Source organism: Mesoplodon bidens (assembly GCF_964165515.1).
Source record: "Mesoplodon bidens genome assembly, chromosome: 1".
Lineage (NCBI taxonomy): Eukaryota > Metazoa > Chordata > Mammalia > Artiodactyla > Ziphiidae > Mesoplodon > Mesoplodon bidens.
The window spans coordinates 44,326,459-44,347,600 of record NC_138176.1 but is presented as its reverse complement, the minus strand read 5'-3'; the positions used below and the strand labels follow the sequence as shown (position 1 = coordinate 44,347,600).

Here is a 21,142-nt window from a genome sequence, read left to right as displayed (position 1 = left end):
CCTGGGGGACTGACACTACTAACTTAAAGACTTACTCTAGAACTACACTAATCAAGACAGTGTGGCATTGGTGAAAGAATAGATAACTAGATTCCTGTAACAGAACAGAGAGCCCAGAGAGACCACACTAAAATATAGTGAACTTGTCTTTGACAAAAAAGGAAAGGTGATTTGGTGGAAAAGGGTAGTCTTTTCAAAAAATGGTGCTGGATCACCAGTACATCCACATGCAAAAAAGTGAATACAGACACAGATATTACACTTTTTATGAAGATTAATTCATAATGGATTGTAGAACTAAGTGTAAAATAAAAACTATAAAATTCCTAGAAAATAACAGGATAAAATATAGGTGACCTTCATTTGGCAATAATTTCTCTGATAAGAGAATGAAAAGACAAGCCATATACTGGGACTGTGGATTTGAAAAACACTATCTAATAAAGGACTTTTATCAAAAATATACACATAATACTTAAATTCAACAATAAGAATACAACCTAATTAAAAAGTGTGCAAAATACCTGTACAGATACCTCTCCAAAGAAGATATACAAGATGGCAAATAAACATATGAGATGATACGCAACATCTTTACATTTAGTAAATTTCAAAACACTGACGACACCAAATGCTCAAGAGTATGTAGAACAAGGGACCTCACTAATTGCTGGTTACAATGCAAAATGGTACAGCCTCTTTGGAAGACAACTACATTTTCTTACATAAGTAAACATACAGATTATCATCCATCAATTGTGTTATGCAAATATGTGAAAATCGTATGTACATATAAAAACCTGCAGACAAATGTTTACAGAATTTTTACTCATAATTGTAAAAAATTAGACTAAACCAAGATGCCCTTCAGTGGGGTAATAGATAAACTGTGGTACACTTATATAATAGAATATTATTCAATGATAAAAAAATGAGCTATCATGCCACTAAAGGATTTGGAGGAATCTTAAATGAATATTTTGAGTCTAAGGAGCTAGTCTGAAGAGCTTACATACTGTATTGGTCCAACTATATGATATTATGGAAAAGGCCAAACTATAGAGACAGTAAAAAAAATCAGTGGTTGCCAGGGAGTATCATTTGGGAGGTGGGGGGCATGAGTTGGGTACTGGATGAATGGCTCGAGAAGATGTGATATTTAGAGCAATGAAACTATTCTATATTATCCTATAATGTTGGGTGTATGGCACAGAAATTTGTCAAAGCCTACAGAACTGTACAAAACAAAGATTGAACCCTCATGTATTATGGAATTTAGCTGAGAACAATATATCAGTATTGGTTCATCAAGTATTACAAATGTGTCACACTCATGCAAGATGTTAATAATAGGGGAAAATTTGGGGGAAGGGATATATGGGAACTCTCTGCACTTCCTGCTCAATTGTTCTATAAACCTAAAACTGTGTTAAAAATGAAGTCTATTAATGTTAAAATCCATGGCAGTGATAAAATTTGTATTATTCTTGAGGTGAAGAGATAAGAATATAATTAGGAGAGACATATTTAGGCCTTCAAACCATTATTATGTACTATTTTTTTAGGTAGATTGTGCATAGCTGGGCATTTATTTCTAAGTATTTCATATCTACAAAAATCATTATGTGTATAAAAATTAAGAAGAATAACTTGAAATAATGATAAAGTTAATTGTTTTTGTAATCTTCTTGAATTGTTTACCAGTATCCCTTCAATTTATCTTCTACAAACTTATCCTTTAGGAAACCCTAGCTCTTTTTCTAAAATGATAGATGGAAGCATTTTTACTTGGTATATATATTTTTGTTTCCTCAAAAATACTAAATCAAGAGAATTTTAGTGTGTATAATGCAACTCTATGTTTTGAGGTTTTCTGGGGTTTTTGCTTGCTTTTAATAACTGAGAATTTCTCTTTTCTACATTGAAATCATTACATATGACTTTTTATTTTAGCATAAACATGTGTACTATTGAGCAATGAAATATCTATCATATTAATTTGTTATTAAAAACCCATGTTGTATTCAGAAATATTAACATCCATTAAGAAATCAATGATCACCAAATTACCATATTAAAATAATATACAGCATAAAGGCTCCTTGTTCTAGGTGGAAATTAATGAAAGGGTAGATATCCAAAGAGGATATAGCATATTTAATTAAACCAAACTAAAATATATTGATTTTATGTTTGAAAGTAATCATTAAGGTTTTTTAAGGTGTTGCCTTCATTGGTCATACATGTATTCAAAGCTCCACCTTTGCCGAACTATGTTTGGCAGCTATATTTTGTGGATTTACCTTCATATTTTATAACACATTTGTCTGAGTATACTTAATTTTATCAAATATATTTCTGGTGTTTGTGAATAGTGTGGCTGGGATGAATAAACGAGATAATAAAGTTTTTATTAAGATATAAATGTTGATTATAAAATGATATAATGTGTGTGTATTTATGTGTTGTGTACTCTCATGTATTAGTTCTAAAGTTGTATCCAAAGAGGGATTCTAAAATGTTTGGGAACAATAAAGTCATCATCAAAACAACATACAACACCTAGGTTATTGCAAAATAGTCATTTCTATGCATAGGATTTGAGAAATGTGTTAAATAAAATATTTTAAACCTACATTTAAACATGTATATTTCTTCACAGAGCTATTTTTATCATGGAATTCAATAAAATATATCAATTGAATATTCAGTGCCTTAAGATATAAAACTCTTGAGATAGTCTCCTCCACTAGAGGGCAGACAGCAGAAGCAAGAAGAACTACAATTGTGCAGCCTGTGAAATAAAAACCACATTCACAGAAAGATAGACAAGATGAAAAGGCAGAGGGCTATGTACCAGATGAAGGAAAAAGATAAAACCCCATAAACACAACTAAATGAAGTGGAGATAGGCAAACTTCCAGAAAAAGAATTCAGAATAATGATACTGAAGATGATGCAGGACATCAGAAAAAGAATGGAGGTAAAGATCGAGAAGATGCAAGAAACGTTTAACAAAGACCTAGAAGAATTAAAGAACAGACAGAGATGAACAATACAATAACTGAAATGAAAAATACACTAGAAGGAATCAATAGCAGAATAACTGAGGCAGAAGAATGGATAAGTGACCTGGAAGACAGAATGGTGGAATCCACAGCTGTGGAACAGAATAAAGAAAAAAGAATGAAAGAAATGAAGGCAGCATAAGAGACCTCTGGAACAACATTAAATGTACCAACATTCACATTATAGGGGTCCCAGAAGGAGAAGAGAGAGAGGAAGGATGCGAGAAAATATTTGAAGAAATTATAGTAGAAAAATTCCCTAACACGGGAAAGGAAATAACCACCCAAGTCCAGGAAATGCAGACAGTCCTATACAGGATAAACGCAAGGAGAAAAACACCAAGATACATAATAATCAAATTAGCAAAAACTAAAGACAAAGAAAAAATATTGAAAGCAGCAAGGCAAAAATGACAAATAACATACAAGGGAACTCCCATACAGTTAGCAGCTGATTTCTCAGCAGAAACTCTACAAGCCAGAAGTGAGTGGCATGATGTATTTAAAGTGATGAAAGGGAAGAACCTACAACCAAGATTACTCTACCCGGCAAGGATCTCATTCAGATTCAATGGAGAAATCAAAGCTTTACAGACAAGCAAAAGCTAAGAGAATTCAGCACCACCAAACCAGCTCTACAACAAATGCTAAAGGAACTTCTCTAAGTGGGAAACACAAGAGAAAAAAAGGACTTACAGAAACAAACACAAAGCAATTAAGAAAATAGTAAAAAGAGCATACATATTGATAATTACCATAAATATGAATGGACTAAATGCTCCAACCAAAAGACACAGGCTTGCTGAATGGATACAAAAACAAGATCCATATATATGCTGTCTACAAGAGACCCACTTCAGACCTAGAGACACATACAGACTAAAAGTGAGGGGATGAAAAAAGATATTCTATTCAAATGGAAATCAAAAGAAAGCTGGAGTAGCAATATTCATATCAGATAAAATAGACTTTAAAATAAAGAATGTTACAAGAGACAAGGAAGGACACTACATAATGATCAAGGGATCAATCCAAGAAGAAGATGTAACAATTATAAATATATGTGTACCCAACAGAGGAGCCCCTCAATACGTAAGGAAACGGCTAACAGCTATAAAAGAGGAAATCAACAGTAACACAATAATAGTGGGGGACTTGAACACCTCACTTATATCAATGGACAGATCATCCAAACAGAAAATTAAGGGGGAAACAGAAGCTTTAAAGGAAACAACAGACCAGATAGTTTTAATTGATATTTATGGGACATTCCATCTAAAAACAACAGATTACACTGTCTTCTCAAGTGCACATGGAACATTCCCCAGGATAGACCACATCTTGGGTCACAAATCAAGTCTCAGTAAATTTAAGAAAATTGAAATCATATCAAGCATCTTTTCTGACAAAAACACTATGAGATTAGAACTCAATTACAGGGAAAGAAACGTAAAAAACACCAACACATGGAGGCTAAACCGTATGTTACTAAATAACCAAGAGATCACTGAAGAAATCAAAGAGGGAATCAAAAAATACCTAGAGACAAATGACAATGAAAACATGATGATCCAAAACCTATGGGATACAGGAAAAGCAGTTCTAGGAGGGAAGTTGATAGCAATAAAACCCTACCTCAAGAAACAAGAAAAATCTCAAATAAACTATCTAACCTTGCACCTAAAGAAAGTAGAGAAAGGAGAACAAACAAAACCCAAAATTAGCAGAAGGAAAGAAATCATAAAGATCAGAGGAGAAAGAAATGAACTAGAAACAAAGAAAACAATAGCAAAGATCAATAAAACTAAAAGCTGGTTCTTTGAGAAGATAAAGAAAATTGATAAACCATTAGCCAGACTCATCAAGAAAAAGAGGGAGAGGACTCAAATCAATAAAATTAGAAATGAAAAAAGGAGAAGTTACAACAGACACCACAGAAATACAAAGCATCCTAAGAGAATACTACAAGCAATTCTATGCCAATAAAATGAACGACCTGGAAGAAATGGACAAATTCTTAGAAAAGTATAGCCTTCCAAGACTGAACCAAGAAGAAATAGAAAATATGAACAGACCAATCACAAGTCATGAAATTGAAACTGTGATTAAACATCTTCCAACAAACACAAATCCAGGACCAGATGGCTCCACAGGTGAATTCTGTCAAACATTTAGAGATGAGCTAACACCCATCCTTCTCAAACTCTTCCAAAAAATTGCAGAGGGAGGAACACTCCCAAACTCATTCTATGAGACCAGCATCACCCTGATACCAAAACCAGACAAAGATACTACAGAAAAAGACAATTACAGACAATATCACTGATGAATATAGATGTAAAAATCCTCAACAAAATACTAGCAAACAGAATCCAACAACACACTTAAAGGATCACACACCATGATCAAGTGGGATGCCAGGGATGCAAGGATTCTTCAGTATACACAAATCAGTCAATGTGATACACCATATCAACAAATTGAAGAATAAAAACCATACGATTGTCTCAATAGATGCAGAAAAAGCTTTTGACAAAATTCAGCACCCATTTATGATAAGAACACTCCAGAAGGTGGCATAGAGGGAACATACCTCAATATAATAAAGGCCATATACTACCAACCCACAGCAAACATCATTCTCAATGGTGAAAATCTGAAAGCATTTTCTCTAATATCAGGAACAAGACAAGGATGTCCACTCTCACCACTATTATTCAACATAATTTTGGAAGTCCTAGCCATGGGAATCAGAGAAGAAAAATAAATAAAAGGAATACAAATTGGAAAAGAAGAAGTTAAACTGTCACTGTTTGCCGATGACATGATACTATACATAGAGAATCCTAAAGATGCCACCAGAAAACCACTAGAGCTAATCAATGAATTTGGTAAAGTTACAGGATACAAAATTAATGCACAGAAATCTCTTGCATTCCTATACACTAATGATGAAAAAATCTGAAAGAGAAATTAAGTAAACACTCCCATTTACCATTGCAATAAAAAGAATAAAATACCCAAGAATAAACCTACCTCAGGAGGTAAAAGACCTGTGCTCAGAAAACTATAAGACACTGATGAAAGAAATCAAATATGTCACAAACAGATGGAGAGATATACCATGTTCTTGGATTGGAAGAATCAATATTGTGAAAATGACTATACTGCCAAAAGCAATCTACAGATTCAGTTCAATCCCTATCAAATTACCAATGGCAGTTTTTACAGGACTAAAACAAAAATTCTTAAAATTTGTATGGAGACAAAAAATACCCCTAATAGCCAAAGCAGCCTTGAGGGCAAAAAGCAGAGCTGGAGGAATCAGACTCCCTGACTTCAGACTATACTACAAAGCTACAGTAATCAAGACAATATGGTACTGGCACAAAAACAGAAATATAGATCAGTGGAACAGGATAGAAAGCCCAGAGATAAACCTACACACCTATGGTCAACTAATCTATGACAAAGGAGGTAAGGATACACAATGGAGAAAAGACAGTCTCTTCAATAAGTGGTGCTGGGAAAACTGGACAGCTACATATAAAAGAATGAAATTATAACACTCCCTAACACGATACACAAAAATAGACTCAAAATTGATTAGAGACCTAAATGTAACACAGGACACTATAAAACTCTTAGAGGAAAACATAGGCAGAACAATTTTTGACATAAACCACAGCAAGATCTTTTTTGACCCACCTCCCAGAGTAATGGAAATAAAAACAAAAGTAAACAAATGGGACCTAATGAAACTTAAAAGCTTTTGCACAGCAAAGGAAGCTATAAACAAGATGAATAGACAGCCCTCAGAATGGGTGAAAATATTTACAAACAAATCAACGGACAAAGGATTAATCTCCAAAATATATAAACAGCTCATGCAGCTCAATATTAAAAAAGGAAAAAACAACCCAATGCAAAAATGGGCAGAAGACCTAAATAGACATTTCTCCAAGAAGACATACAGATGGCCAAGAAGCATATGAAAAGCTGTTCAGCATCACTAATTATTAGAGAAATACAAATCAAAAGTACAATGAGGTATCACCTTACACCAGTTAGAATGGGCATCATGAGAAAATCTACAAACTACAAATGCTGGAGAGGGTGTGGAGAAAAGGGAACCCTCTTGTACTGTTGGTGGGAATGTAAACTGATACAGCCACTATGGAGATCAGTATTGAGATTCCTTAAAAAACTAAAAATAGAATTACCATATGACCCAGCAATCCCACTACTGTGCATATATCCAGAGAAAACCATAATTCAGAAAGACTCATGCACCCAAATGTTCATTGCAGCACTATTTACAATAGCGAGGTCATGGAAGCAACCTAAATGCCCATCGACAGATGAATGGATAAAGAAGATATGGTACATACATACAATGGAATATTACTCAGCCATATAAAGGAATGAAATTGGGTCATTTGTAGAGACGTGGATGAATCTAGAGACTGTCATACAGAGTGAAGTAATTCAGAAAGAGAAAAACAAATATCGCATATTAACACATATATGTGGAAACTAGAAAAATGGTAGAGATAAACTGGTTTGCAGGGCAGAAATAAAGACACAGATGTAGAGAACAAACTTATGGACACCAAGTGGGGAAAGCAGTGGGAGGGGGTGTTGGTGTGATGAATTGGGAGATTGGGATTGACATATATACACTGATATGTATAAAGTGGACAACTAATAAGAACCTTCTGTATAAAATAAATAAAATTCAAAAAATTATATATATATACAGATAGCTCATACAACTCAATAACAAAAAAACAACCAACCACACACACAAAAAAGATATGAAACTCTTTTTACTCAGAATATATTATGAATCTTGGCAACTTTAGACCTGCTAGGAATAGAAATTTAAATATTCATATAAAAGCCTTCTCTTTTTGGTTAGTTTTATTGTTTCCTATGATATTTTTCAGAGAATTTCTTCCCACATAGACATATGTTATTTGTAATTAATGTAAAATTAATTGTTAATTTGCATTGAATGATTAAAATTCATTTATTCAACAAACATCTATTAAGTATCTACTATGTACCATGTACTACGAGCCTTATATTTATTATTTTCAATACTTACAGCAAACCACTATGAAGTGTATTCTTTTTTATTGTGACTTTCAGATGAGTAACAGTTATTAGAGAACTGAAATAATTTTTCAAAATATCACCACAATGGTACAAAGTAACCACAGATTAGAAAATCATTTCCCTTGTATCTAGTTCCATTATATATAGCCATGTAAGATCATTTTTGTATGTGATTTCATTTGAGTTTTTAAACATATTATGTTCAAGTCGTTGTTTTCTGAATTATAAGAATCTGCTCATGGTAAAAATATTGTCATTTTGAAAAAAAATACTCTTTAGAAGGCTAATTTTCTTTTCTTTTGCACCACATTTAGCTAATTGGTCTTTATATTGTCACATGAGTTTATTATACATGTTTATACAAGCCTTTCTCTTTCAGTAAAGATTTCATGTTATGACTTAAATAAAAATAAAAGGGATCTAGAGGGAATTATGGTATATGAATAATAGCTTAGGGACAATCGAGGCTTTCTACTTGCAGATTCCTCTTAACTGAACCCACAGAAGTGGCATGTTACCCCTTCAGAAGATGTTTCCCTTTTTCCTTGTTTGAAGATCATGAGCATACCTTACAAAAGAAAGCTTTCCTGCCTTAGGATTCACCTTTTTGTCCATTCTAGGCAGCTAGATCAATAACAGAACTCAAACCTAGCATAGCCTGGCTGAATTGAAACTGGGATTTCAAAGGGAGGAGAGGTAATGAAAAAAAAAGTTTCAGGATCTGGTTAATAAGTATATTCAGGAGCTGTGACTGGATCTTGACAGTGTTTGATAGAAAAGGGAGAACATAAAGTTGATAAAAGGGAAAGTTTGCTGATATGGGAATATCTTCCCATGATACAAAATTTAACACCCTGACAAGAATTCTGGTACGTGGTGCCACCATGCTATTTGGATTTCTCTTTTAAGCTTGGATAAAGTGATGACTCATGTTAAATGAAATAGAAATGCCAAAATTCTGTAATAGTGAAGGAAAAGATCATAGTATTAGAGAATTGGGAATTGTAAAGTAAATGTACAGCATAAGGTTAGAAATTCCACTGGCCAACAATATTCCACTGATGAGCCTAGAGGATACTCCATTTACAAAAGTTATAACAACAACAAAATGTGCTGATGAAAGGTGCATCACCATCTTTGAGTGGTGACTCCTTCTTGTAGGTCAGGGCTAACCACAGGTGATGCTGTAAAATAATTGGTCCCCTAAGAGGTCAGGTGATGGCATTTAAATGTCAAAAGCCAGGTGGGCACAATATTTGCAATGAACAGCAACATCAGAGTGGCAGTTGAAGGGGCTCATCTTCAGAGGGTCGTGGAGATGACTGATGTATTGCAGTTGTTTCTGGAAAGAAACATGAAGAGTCAAAAAAGTATTGCTTAACCTTTATAATAACTCAAATTATCAAAGAATTATGAGGAAATCAAGAAAAGCAGCCCCCAAATAGTCATGGTTCATGGTCACTTACCAAACCTGAGCCATTTCTTAGACTATGAAACCACTGAAAGAGAGCCCACATTCCTATTTGAAAGGACAATGGAAAATCATGGCTACTAACATTAGTAGAAATATATCCTCCCACAAAAGACCTACAATAATTTACTTAAGTAATTTAATTGTTTTAAGTTAGGTGTAGAATAGAAAAAAGAATCTGCAAAAGTTCCAGGTATTTATGCCATTTGTATCATAGGACCCAATGGACCCTCTAATCTCTAATATTATAAAGATATCATTGGTAGGAAAACAATTTGTATAGAACTTATGGCTAGCCATAATGGAAGAGGACGTCATAATGTAAACCCCTAAGGTTCTGAATTGAGATCATGGAATATGCCTGAGAGACAACACACCATACTAAAAGCAGTTTCTGTCCTCACTTGAACTCTCGACTCATGCATCTAGTTACCTGATATTTTTATGTGTATGTCTCTTATTTCAACATTATCATGCACTGCAGTGAGCTCTCAATTTCTTTCTACCACAGTTATTTGTGCATACATAAGTCTTCTCCATCTTACTACTTGGTAGCACCACCTATCTACTTACTAAATTTCAAAAACAAGGATTTATCCTAGATTCTTAATTTCTCACAACCCCCATATCCAACATATCACCTAATAAGTTTTTTCATCCATCACCCCAAATCATTCTCTATGTATTAGCAAGAGTGAAACTTTTAAAAATATAAATGAGATCATATTGTTCCATAGCTTGAAATGCTTCAAAAGCTTCACATTGCATTTAGAATAAAATTCACACTCCAGGCCTTTGAGTTTCTGTATAATCTAATCATTTCTCCAACCTTAACTAAGACTACCCTGCATTTCACTAGTTATAGACCACAGTCTTTTACAATTCAGAGACTGCACATGCTTTTTTCTTTTTTTTTTCACTGACCAGAATGATTCCTCAAAAATTTCTTCAATGACCATATTATTTAAATAGTCACCTTATATCTTTCTTCATCTCAATCCCTTGTTTATTTCACATGATACAAAGTTTTTGTATTTGTTTATAACCTTTGGCTACCTCCACACTAAAATGTGCATTATGTGAGGGCAAAGAAGCTATCAGTCTTCTTCACTGTGGTATCTGAGGTGCTTAACACATCTATGTGCTTAGCACATAGTAGGTACTCAATAACTAATTTCAGATGAATTAATTAACCTAAACTGAGACCATGGATAGTTTCTGTATATGCATATATCTCATATGCAATTACAACTTGAGCGCAAGACAATAATTATTTCTGTTTATTTTGTCTTCTGAGAAGAACAGCTCCTTCTATAAAACTTGCCCTACTCCAGACAGTTTTGCCCACAGTATAATTTTTTCATCCTTCCATTATCCAGCTAAACCTTGGCCATGTGTAAGAACAAAACCCAAGATGGGATAACTAGAAACTTTATCTAAGATTATAAAATTTTAAATCAGAAAAGGCTTCAGATGTAAAATAGAAACTTTGAACCTGATGTTTGCCAACTTTCCATCATGTAACAAGAAATATGTAAAAAACTAATACACCCAACACAAGTGGAGAAGAACATATTAGATGATCTAGTCAGTGTTTCAGATCCAAATGTATTTTTGGTCCAGGTTCCTCCCTGCCTTTCTGTTGATTTGTTCAATGAATTGGATTTATTTAGCCAATAAACTTCACCCCAAACTTAGTCCTATATTACTTAGATTAGGATCCCTGATGTGTTTAACTGAAAGTCCTAAATAATTAAAGATACATTTGGATTCTTCAATGGCAATGCAGAAAATATAGACCACTAATTGTATGATTGCTTGAGGATTTAAACAGAACTACATATCCTACTCATCTCCTGGGAGTAGATACATATTATGTTATCCACTTGGTGAGTCAATGGCCAAATCTTGAAAAATTTTCTGAATGTCAGTACCAGATAATACATCTCCCCAGTTGAATTTAATTTGTCTTTCACAATCCAAATTTCAAAGCCATTCAGATTTTCTGCATTTTCTCAGTATGTTGTCTCTGTTGAATTTTATTGATGGTTTAATTTAGCATTCAAATTTCTTTTCAAATGGGATTTCAACATTCTGTTAATTAAAATAAGAGCCTTTAAAAGTAGCATGCAAATGTAGACACAAGATAAATACCTTTGAGTATTTGATTGTTAATAGATGACAACATATATTTTTGATATCTGTGGTATAATCCTCATTAAGATTACTGTCAGCAAGCTACAGTGCATCATATCAAATGGCAATGTAATGCACAGTAATTTCTATTTCTAATTCTACACTGTTCTTTAAAGCCCTATCATTCCTATTTTATTACAGTTGTTAAGCAAGACAAGAACATGTCATGCAAGCCAGTGTTTTACTAAACCATTTCACAGTGTACACTTAGTTACAATAATAATTCATTTTATATGGCCTTAATATATATTATGAAGGTTATTTTGCAGAATGACAATTTTCTTGGCATATAAAATAAAATTATGCTTTAGTTTAAGTTGTGATGCAACAAAAAATAATGGAAGGAGTCTGATTTGATTATCAGCCATATCATTTACATATGTATCTTAAGGGAAGCTAGTTATAAAATTGCATATTTATATGTGGTTGACTAAGATGTTTGGGAACTTAGACATAAAAATATGAATATATGATACTCTTTTGTTTCTCCAAAATCTTGTTAAAATTTTAGGGAATATAATATTCAGGGATATAATATTAAACTGAGATAATTTATAGTATTCAATAGTCTACTTTTCTTATGTTTGTATTACTAAATCTAATGAAAAGAGAAAGATTTCCACCCTGTGAGAAGTAAGGTTAAAGTATTTGAAAATAATATTTTTTTCAACTCTGATCATAAAATATGATTTTTAAAATGTATTCAGGGGCCTCCCTGGTGGCGCAGTGGTTGAGAGTCCGCCTGCCGATGCAGGGGATACGGGTTCGTGCCCCGGTCTGGGAGGATCCCATATGCCGCGGAGCGGCTGGGCCCGTGAGCCGTGGCCGCTGGGCCTGCGCGTCCGGAGCCTGTGCTCCGCAACGGGAGAGGCCACAACAGTGAGAGGCCCGCATACCACAAAAAGAAAAAAAAAAAAAAAAAAATGTATTCAGGATACAGCACTAATTCTTATAAAGGTAAGTTACATGTAATTAATGTAATTCCCACAGACTTCACCTTGATTCAAAACAGGCATCGATGTGTGAAAAGGTATACCATTGAGGCAAATACTTTAGGCTCACTTATGTCATTTCTTCCCTCTGGATCTCAAGGTTTTCTTCCATAAAATGAGAAGATTAGTTTAAATAATCTCTAATTCTCCTTTTGCTGTTGACATTTTATAAAACCAATATGTATACTCTCAGAAGGAGTAAAATAATTGAGTCTACAAGGATGTTTTAGATTTGGAGTGCTTTAATAACTCAGAAGATGCAAAGACTTTCAATATTTAGAGTAATAAAAATTTAGAATTAGAAAGCATCTGAACAGCTGGATATAAAGAATAGGAAAGTTGTTTTGTTTTTTTTTTCCTCACCAAATAATTTTTATCCTCATTCTATGTCTGTACCATATGTAAATTTTGAGGAACTGGTGATATATAAAAAACAAGATATAAAAATATGTATATTTATTAACAATATTTAATCCCCTGTCTCTTCCCCCATTTAAATTCATAAACTGATCTCTAATTCATTACTTGAGAGGAGGCAAATGGGAAAGCAAAAATTAGAAGTTGCCTTTGTGTGTGTGTGTGTGTGTCTGGTGTGCTTTTCCCAGCAAATGTCTAAGCTCAAAACAAACTTGAAAGTGGTGAAGATAAATGAAGGGGGAATAAGAGCATAATATCTTTTTTTTAACATCTTTATTGGAGTATAATTGCTTTACAATGGTGTGTTAGTTTCTGCTTTATAACAAAGTGAATCAGCTATACATTTACATATATCCCCATATCCCTTCCTTCTTGCATCTCCCTCCCTCCCACCCTCCCTATCCCACCCCTCTAGGTGGACACAAAGCACTGAGCTGATCTCCCTGTGCTATGTGGCTGCTTCCCGCTAGCTATCTATTTTACATTTGGTAGTGTATATATGTCCATTCCACTCTCTTACTTCGTCCCAGCTTACCCTTCCCCCTTCCCGTGTACTCAAGTCCATTCTCTATGTCTACGTCTTTATTCCTGTCCTGCTCCCTAGGTTATTCAGAACTATTTTTTTTTTTTTTAGATTCCATATAAGAGCATAATATCTTGAAGGGGAAAAAATAGTCATGAAACTAAAAGGGATATTAAACCTGGTTGGGTAATAGGAGGAAAATAAGGAGAGTTGTAAAGGTCCTTAACACAGAAGTAACAATAAGCCCTGGTGCTTAGGATCACTATGAAGGATTGATGGAGGTGTCAGATAGAAATTCCTGAATAGCACAGCTAGACATGGGGGAATCACAGGTAATCTCAAATAAGTCTCTTGTAACCCAGTCATGGCACAGAAGTAGCAGGTTATTTCTAGACAAAAAGGAACCGTGAGAGCAGTAACAATAGACATTTGAGCCACAACATTTATTAACCTGTTACTAAGGCTCAGATGTAGCCTCTCCTGATTAAGTTTTCTGAATTATCCTAGTATAATGAAACAAAAACTGGTCAAGGAAGAAAGGGACTTGAATTCAGAGCTAGTGTTGAGATACAGAAAATCCGTTATTTTTTTAATGTCATTGTTCTTTCACAACTGAATCTATGGACTAAGATTCATTATCATTGAATTAATTTTTAAGGTGGCGTGAGAGAATGAAATAGAAAATTGGGCAACTTGCCCTTATTTATGTGCAAGGCAAGATTCAAGAATTTTCTAATGAGCTACATTAAAAAAAAATACAAACTATACTATGTGCACCTACATGGATGAATTACAGAAATGTACAGTAATTCTGAAGAAAGAAGAAAGACATTAAAATCTTTATACACTGTGATTTTATTTACATAAATTTAAATACAAGCAATATTAAACCATAGTCCTCTATAACAGGATCATAGTTACCTTGGATGTGAAGTAATATCTGGGAAGGGGCATAAGAGAGAGGGCTTTTCCTTTGTCCCACTAGTATTCTTTTGTTTCATCTGAACATTGATTATGTGGGCTTTTTAAAATTTGTGGTAAATTAATCCAGTTTCACAATAATGATCTATATTCTTTTTGCTTGTTATTTATGTTTTGGTAAGTATTTTGGTAAAAAGTTATGTTGTGTATTTCCAACTCTAAGAATGCGAGAATGCTACAATTTCAGGAAATCTTTAAATGTAAGCCACTACAGTAGTAATTTAGAATAGAAAAATCATAAAATTATAAAAGTTTAATTAAAACTCCAAATGAAAAATAAATAGGGCTGCGTGGTCCAGCGCGGGTCTGAGGTAAGATTTTCGCCTCTTGGTGTGTGTCCCGCCTCTGTGCATTCAAGCAGGAGGGGAAGACATGAAAGAAGAGGCTTGAGGTCAGAGGATGCTGGCCTTGTGCCCTGGCCTGGCCGACCCGGCCTCCAGCCGGCGCTCCTGGGCGGCGGCCCTTCCCGCGAGAGCGCAGGCCCACTCGGCCAGCGGAGGTCCGGGTGGCAGCTCTGGGAGGAGGCGAGTTGGCCAGGCCTTGTCTCCATCCGCGATGCTCCCGATTTCAAAAGGCTCCAGAGCAATCTTTGGGTCCTTTCTCCACAAGGAAAAGGAATAGCATCTCCGTCATTCTCGTCACAGTGACTCCGGCCCCAATGGCCCCCTGTCCCCGGGTCCCAGTGAGCCCTCGGTGGCTTTGTTCCAGCCGTGGGTGTTGGCTATTGAAGTCTGATTGGGAGATTTGTCTTAATGCCAGATGGTCAGCACCTCAGTGGAATATTTTGGATGGGAAAAAATCCAGTGTGGTGGAAATGGTCTGCATGCTCCAGGACAGGAGCCTGGCCAGGAGGGAGACACAAGAGGAAGAATGGCTGCAGGTTTGCTGACAACCTGGTCACAGGACTCGGTGACCTTCGAGGAAGTGGCAGTGGACTTTTCACAGGAGGAGTGGGCACTGCTGGACCCTGCTCAGAAAATCCTGTACAGAGACGTGATGCTGGAGAACTTTAGGAACCTGGCCTCAGTGGGGTATCATCTCTGCAAACACAGTCTGATCACTGAGGTGGAGCAGGAAGAGCTGAGGCCAGAGCAGAGAGGAATTCTCCAGGGTGTTTATAGAGACTGGGATACTCAACTTAAATCAAAAGACACAATTCTTACACACAGTGTTCCTGGGGAAAAAACTTCCAATGGCATAAAAACGGCAGCAACTCACCCTGGTGAGAAACCAATGGTATTTAATCATTGTGGAAAATTCTTCAGAAAGAACTGTCACCTTATTTGTCCAAGATATTGCAAGAGAGAGAAATGTTACAAATATAAAGAATATGGGCAAGACTCTGGCCATCCCTCAACTCTTAGGAGTCATGTGAGTACTCACACTGGAGAGAAAATTACTGAATTTAATGGTTGTGGAAAAATTTTCAATCAAGAATCATCCCTTAGGAAACACTTAACTCTCACAGGAGAGAAATCTTCTGAGTGTAATCAACATCTTATGTCCTTCAACTTACACTCTTCCTTTTCAGTACATGAACAAATACCTACTGGAGAGAAACTCTGTGAATGCAGTGACTATGGAAAAAGATCTTCCCTTAGTTTCCACAAAAAAATGTGTACTGTGGAGGAAAGCTCAAAATGTAATGAACATGGGAAAGTTTTCACTGGCCCCTTGTCCCTTCAGATATGTGTGAGACCTCACACTGGAGAGAAACGTTATGAATATAGCAATTGTGGGAAAGCCTTTGTTTTTCTGTCTTCCCTTAAGAAACATGTGAGATCACACATGGGAGAGAAACCTTACGAGTGTAATCATTGCAGAAAATCCTTCAGCCAGAGCTCTCATCTTAATGTGCACAAAAGAACTCACACTGGAGAGAAACCCTACGACTGTATCATCCCTTAAGAAACATACACGATCTCACACTGGAGAGAAACCTTATGAGTGTAATCAATGTGGAAAATCCTTCAGCACAGGCTCTTATCTTATTGTGCACAGGAGAACTCACACTGGAGAGAAAACCTATGAGCGTAAAGAATGTGGGAAGGCCTTTAGGAATTCCTCTTGCCTAAGGGTCCATATGAGAACTCACACAGGAGAGAAGCCCTATAAATGTATTCAGTGTGGAAAAGCATTCAGCACCAACACTAACCTTATAATGCACAAACGAATACATACTGGGCAGAAACTATATGAATGAAATGATTACAGGCTAGCCTTAAGGGGTCCTTCACATCTCACTCATTTTAGAACTCACTCTGGAGAGAAACCCTATTGTGACCAATTTAGAAAGCCTTCAGGCACAACTCTTAAGTCACGTTATACTGGGACCAACCTTATAAATGTTATGGTTCTGTGATTGTATTTATCAGTGAGTGTTTAATCTTTAAAGTGTGACAACTCATTAATTGATGAGTATTAAAAATTACACAGCACTCTAAATTCCCCTTTATCTATATCACAAAAGTTTTGACATATAATGTTTTTATTGTAATTAAGTACAAAATATTGTCCATTTTTCATCAAGATGTCTTGGACCAAACTATAGGTTATTTAGAAATATATATTTTAAGGTGCAGACTCTGCGCATATTTTAGTTATCTTTTAGTTATAGATTTCTAAATTAATTGCATTATGCACAGAATGCATGGTCTTCATGATACAGATTCTATAAGACATAGATTCAAACAGAAAATTATTAGAGACTTGCTACATGGCCTAATGTGTGAGACACAAGAAGTTGCTGTCCCAATATCCATTCCTCCCCTCCTTCTTTCAAGTAACAAAACTACAACTGTATTCAAATTAGCAGTGTGGATAGTTCTTAAGGATTCATCTCCCAGCTTTCCTTGCAGCTGTGACTGCCTATGAGCCCACAGTCCTGGCCAATGAGAAAGGAGGCAGAGGTCACTGCTTATGGGTTCTAAAGAATTCCATGGGAATGGAAGCATCGCATCTGGCGTTTTCACTTTACCATTTGCCCTTTGTATTATCTCTTCTTTTTTCCTAGAGAATAGACCAATAGGATGACAGTCATACACTACTGATTATATAATAAGGACATATTATTTAGCTATGTATAAGCAACTATGGGTTGCTTATTTCTGGACTTCTTGTAACATGAAAAAAATAAACTAACTGGTTTAACAACAACAAAAAAGAAAAATAAATAGAAGCTACATTCATAATATAGAAACACTTTGCATTAAAATGACATCAACTTCTAAAATATAACTCATTTTATGAAAAATGTAAAACTATATCTATATCACTTCAAATATTTCTGGCTTGGTAGGGATTTGGGGGTGAGTGATCCTTCGGATCTCTCTTGATAGTCAATCCCAGCCCCACGTAACCCTGCATAGGTGCCGGGAGCACCAGAAACTAATTTCTAGAAGAAAAAATAGAAACAGATAAGTCTGAGTTCATTAGAAGGAGGGGTCAAGTTGTCATCATGGGCAAAGCTGAGAAGCAGGCACCCAAATTCCATCTAGAAGGCCAAACTAATGCCACAGACTGATGCAGGAGTCACAGCTGCCTGGGTTCCCTAGGTAAGGAAAGGGCAGGGGCACTGAACCCCTTCTCCAGGCCCCTGAGGTAGTGGGTAGACAAACTTGGCTTCTTGTAGCCTAGAGGCAGGAGGAGGTCCATCCTGGAATGTGTGTGTGTGTGTTTATATGTATCTGTTTATACACTGAATTAGGGAACACTGAGCCACTATTCCTAGGGAAAATATAGAATTCACATCCTGTGAGACTCTGGTCACACACTTCCACCAATAAATCAACACATAACCTTGTTTTTAATTGAAGTATAGTTGATTTACAATATTATATTAGTTTCAGGTATACAACATAGTGATTCAGTAGTTTTACAGATAATACTCCATTTATAGTTGTTACATAATAATGGCTATAATTCCCTGGGTTGTACAATACATCCTTGTTGTTTATCTATTTTAACGTAGTAGTTTGTATCTCGTAATTCTATACCCCTATCTTGCCCCCCCATTCCCTCTCCCCAAACTAGTAAACATGAGTTTGTTCTCTATATCTCTGAGTCCATTTCTGTTTTGTTTTATTCGTTTATTTGTTTTAGTATTTTTAGTTTTCACATATAAGTGATAACATGCAGTATTTTTTTTTTCTCTGTCTGGCTTACTTCACTAAGGAAAATACTCCCTAGGCTCACCCACCCTGTTGTAAATGGCAGAATTTCATTCTTTATTATAGCTGAGTAATATTCCATAGTGTATGTATGTGTTTGTGTGTGTATCTCACATCTTCTTTATCCATTGATTTGTTTATGGACACTTGGGTTGCTCCTATATCTTGGCTATTGTAAATAGTGCTGCTATGAATATTAAGGTGCATGTATATTTTTGAATTAGTGTTTTCATTTTTTCTGGGTATATACCTAGGAGTGGAATTGTTGGATCATATGGTAGCTCTATTCTTAGTTTTTGAGGAACCTCTATACTGTTTTCTATAGTGACTGTACCAATTTATACTCTCACCAATGGTGTACAGGGGTTCACTTTTCTCCACATCCTCTCTACCATTTGTTATTTGTAGACTTTTTGATGTTAGCCATTCTGACAGGTGTGAGGTGATATCTAATTGTGGTTTTGATTTGCATTTCTCTGATGATTAACAGTGTTGAGCATCTTTTCATGTAGCTGTTGGCCATCTGTATGTCTTCTTTGGAAAAATGTCTATTCAGGTCTTTTGCCCATTTTTTGAATGAACTGTTTGGGTTTTTTTTTTATATCAGGTTGTATAAGCTGTTTATATATTTTGGATAGTAACCCCTTATTGGTCATATAATTTTCAAGTAGTTTCTCACATTTAGTAGGTTGTCTTTTTGTTTTGTCAGTTTCATTTCCTTTGCTGTGCAAAAGCTTTTAAGTGTAATTAGGTCCCATTTACATAACCTTGTTTTGTGTGTTTCCATTTAGACAACTTGTTTAATGTATATTGTTGACTTATTGCCATTGAACTCACAGCCAACAACACTATAACTCATGCCTGAACAAACCTTATCTAACAAGCATATTTTCTCCATAAGGCACATCACAACCTTCTTGCACTTAGGAACACTAGAGAGCACTTCAGTACTATTCTGGGGGGTGGGGTGACACTTAAAATAGCAAAGTTACCAACAATAAGCAAAAAATACAGAAAACATGGCATTAAATAGACCACAAAAAGGATACCTGTATAGACTTGAGAGATGAAACAAGAAGATAGGGCATCACATTTTTCAGCCTCATCTGGTGTGCATTGGGCAACTCAAATTTTTGCTACTGTGTGCATGTTTCACGAATGATGGAATAATCCCCTTGGGTATTGATTTAGGGGTTACAAATAAATTTTAGCAAGTTGGTGAATTCACAAATATGGAATCCATGAATGAGTATTTACAATGTTTAATTTGTTTAAGCAGCTTAAGGGGAATAAGGGCATAATATCTTTTTTTAAAAAAACATCTTTATGGGAGTATAATTGCTTTACAATGGTGTGTTAGTTTCTGCTTTATAACAAAGCGAATCAGCTATACATATACATATATCTGCATATCTTTTGAAATGTATATATTTTTAAATCAGCTGTACTTATTTATTAGTGATTTTGTTTTATTGAGAGTTTTCCTTGTTTATTCACATAAAACTTTTTATCAGAAAAACTTATAATTTTTACATGAACAGTGTAAAAAAAAATCACTAACTTAGGGCACACTGCTTCTCAAACAGCAGAAGCCCACTCAAGTTAGCTTAAGTAAAAAAGAGATTTGTATAAGATTTTTATGAGATTTTTGTAAAAGATTTTTATTAGGCAATCCTCAATCTCACAGACTTTGGGTCAAAGCACGTATTATTTGGAAGGGAAACAGGCTAAAGAATTGGTTCTGGACATCATTTTATAATTAAATATATGACTCTAAAGAAGAGAACAATATGAAAAGGTGCTAGATAATAAAGAATACCTTAAAACAATTATAATAAAACTATCAGAAAATGGGATAGTACTGGAAATAAAAACCACTTAATGGAACAAAATAGCAGAACCAACATATATGTACATGCCTAGTCTTTGAAAAGGTGGCATTTCAAATTGTGGACAGTTAATCAGTCAATCTGGATAGAAAGTGTTGGCTGAGTTCCAGTTTGGCAACCTTGATCATCCATTATACATTTCCACTCTAATAGACCTCTCAACCTCACAGGTCCAAAGTAGAGATCTTGTTTCCCCTCAAGCTAACTCTTTCCATTTCAACAAATGACAAAACTCTCTACTTGATTACTCAAAATGAAAATCTTACAATCTTCCTTGATTCCTCCCTTTTCCTTAATCCTAATACTAAACTAAAG

General features: G+C 35.2%; 1 protein-coding gene across 1 annotated transcript; it reads left to right on the top strand.

Moving 5' to 3' along the window:
- Positions 1-15,507: 15,507 nt before the first annotated feature.
- On the top strand, positions 15,508-16,502 carry LOC308615204 (zinc finger protein 177-like). The gene is made up of 2 exons (XM_081230396.1): positions 15,508-16,140; positions 16,301-16,502. Exons 1-2 carry the CDS (start codon positions 15,529-15,531, stop codon positions 16,463-16,465), a joined length of 777 nt encoding a protein of 258 aa, XP_081086522.1. The 5' UTR covers positions 15,508-15,528; the 3' UTR covers positions 16,466-16,502.
- The last annotated feature ends 4,640 nt before the right edge of the window (positions 16,503-21,142 follow it).

What these genes read in the sequence shown, in the direction of transcription:
- LOC308615204 (XM_081230396.1), top strand. Translation starts at nt 15,529, where the DNA reads ATGGTCAGCACCTCAGTGGAATATTTTGGATGGGAAAAAATCCAGTGT. An exon ending in CCTCAACTCTTAGGAGTCAT is followed by an intron (nt 16,141 to 16,300) that starts GTGAGTACTCAC and finishes CTTCCTTTTCAG; the next exon opens with TACATGAACAAATACCTACT.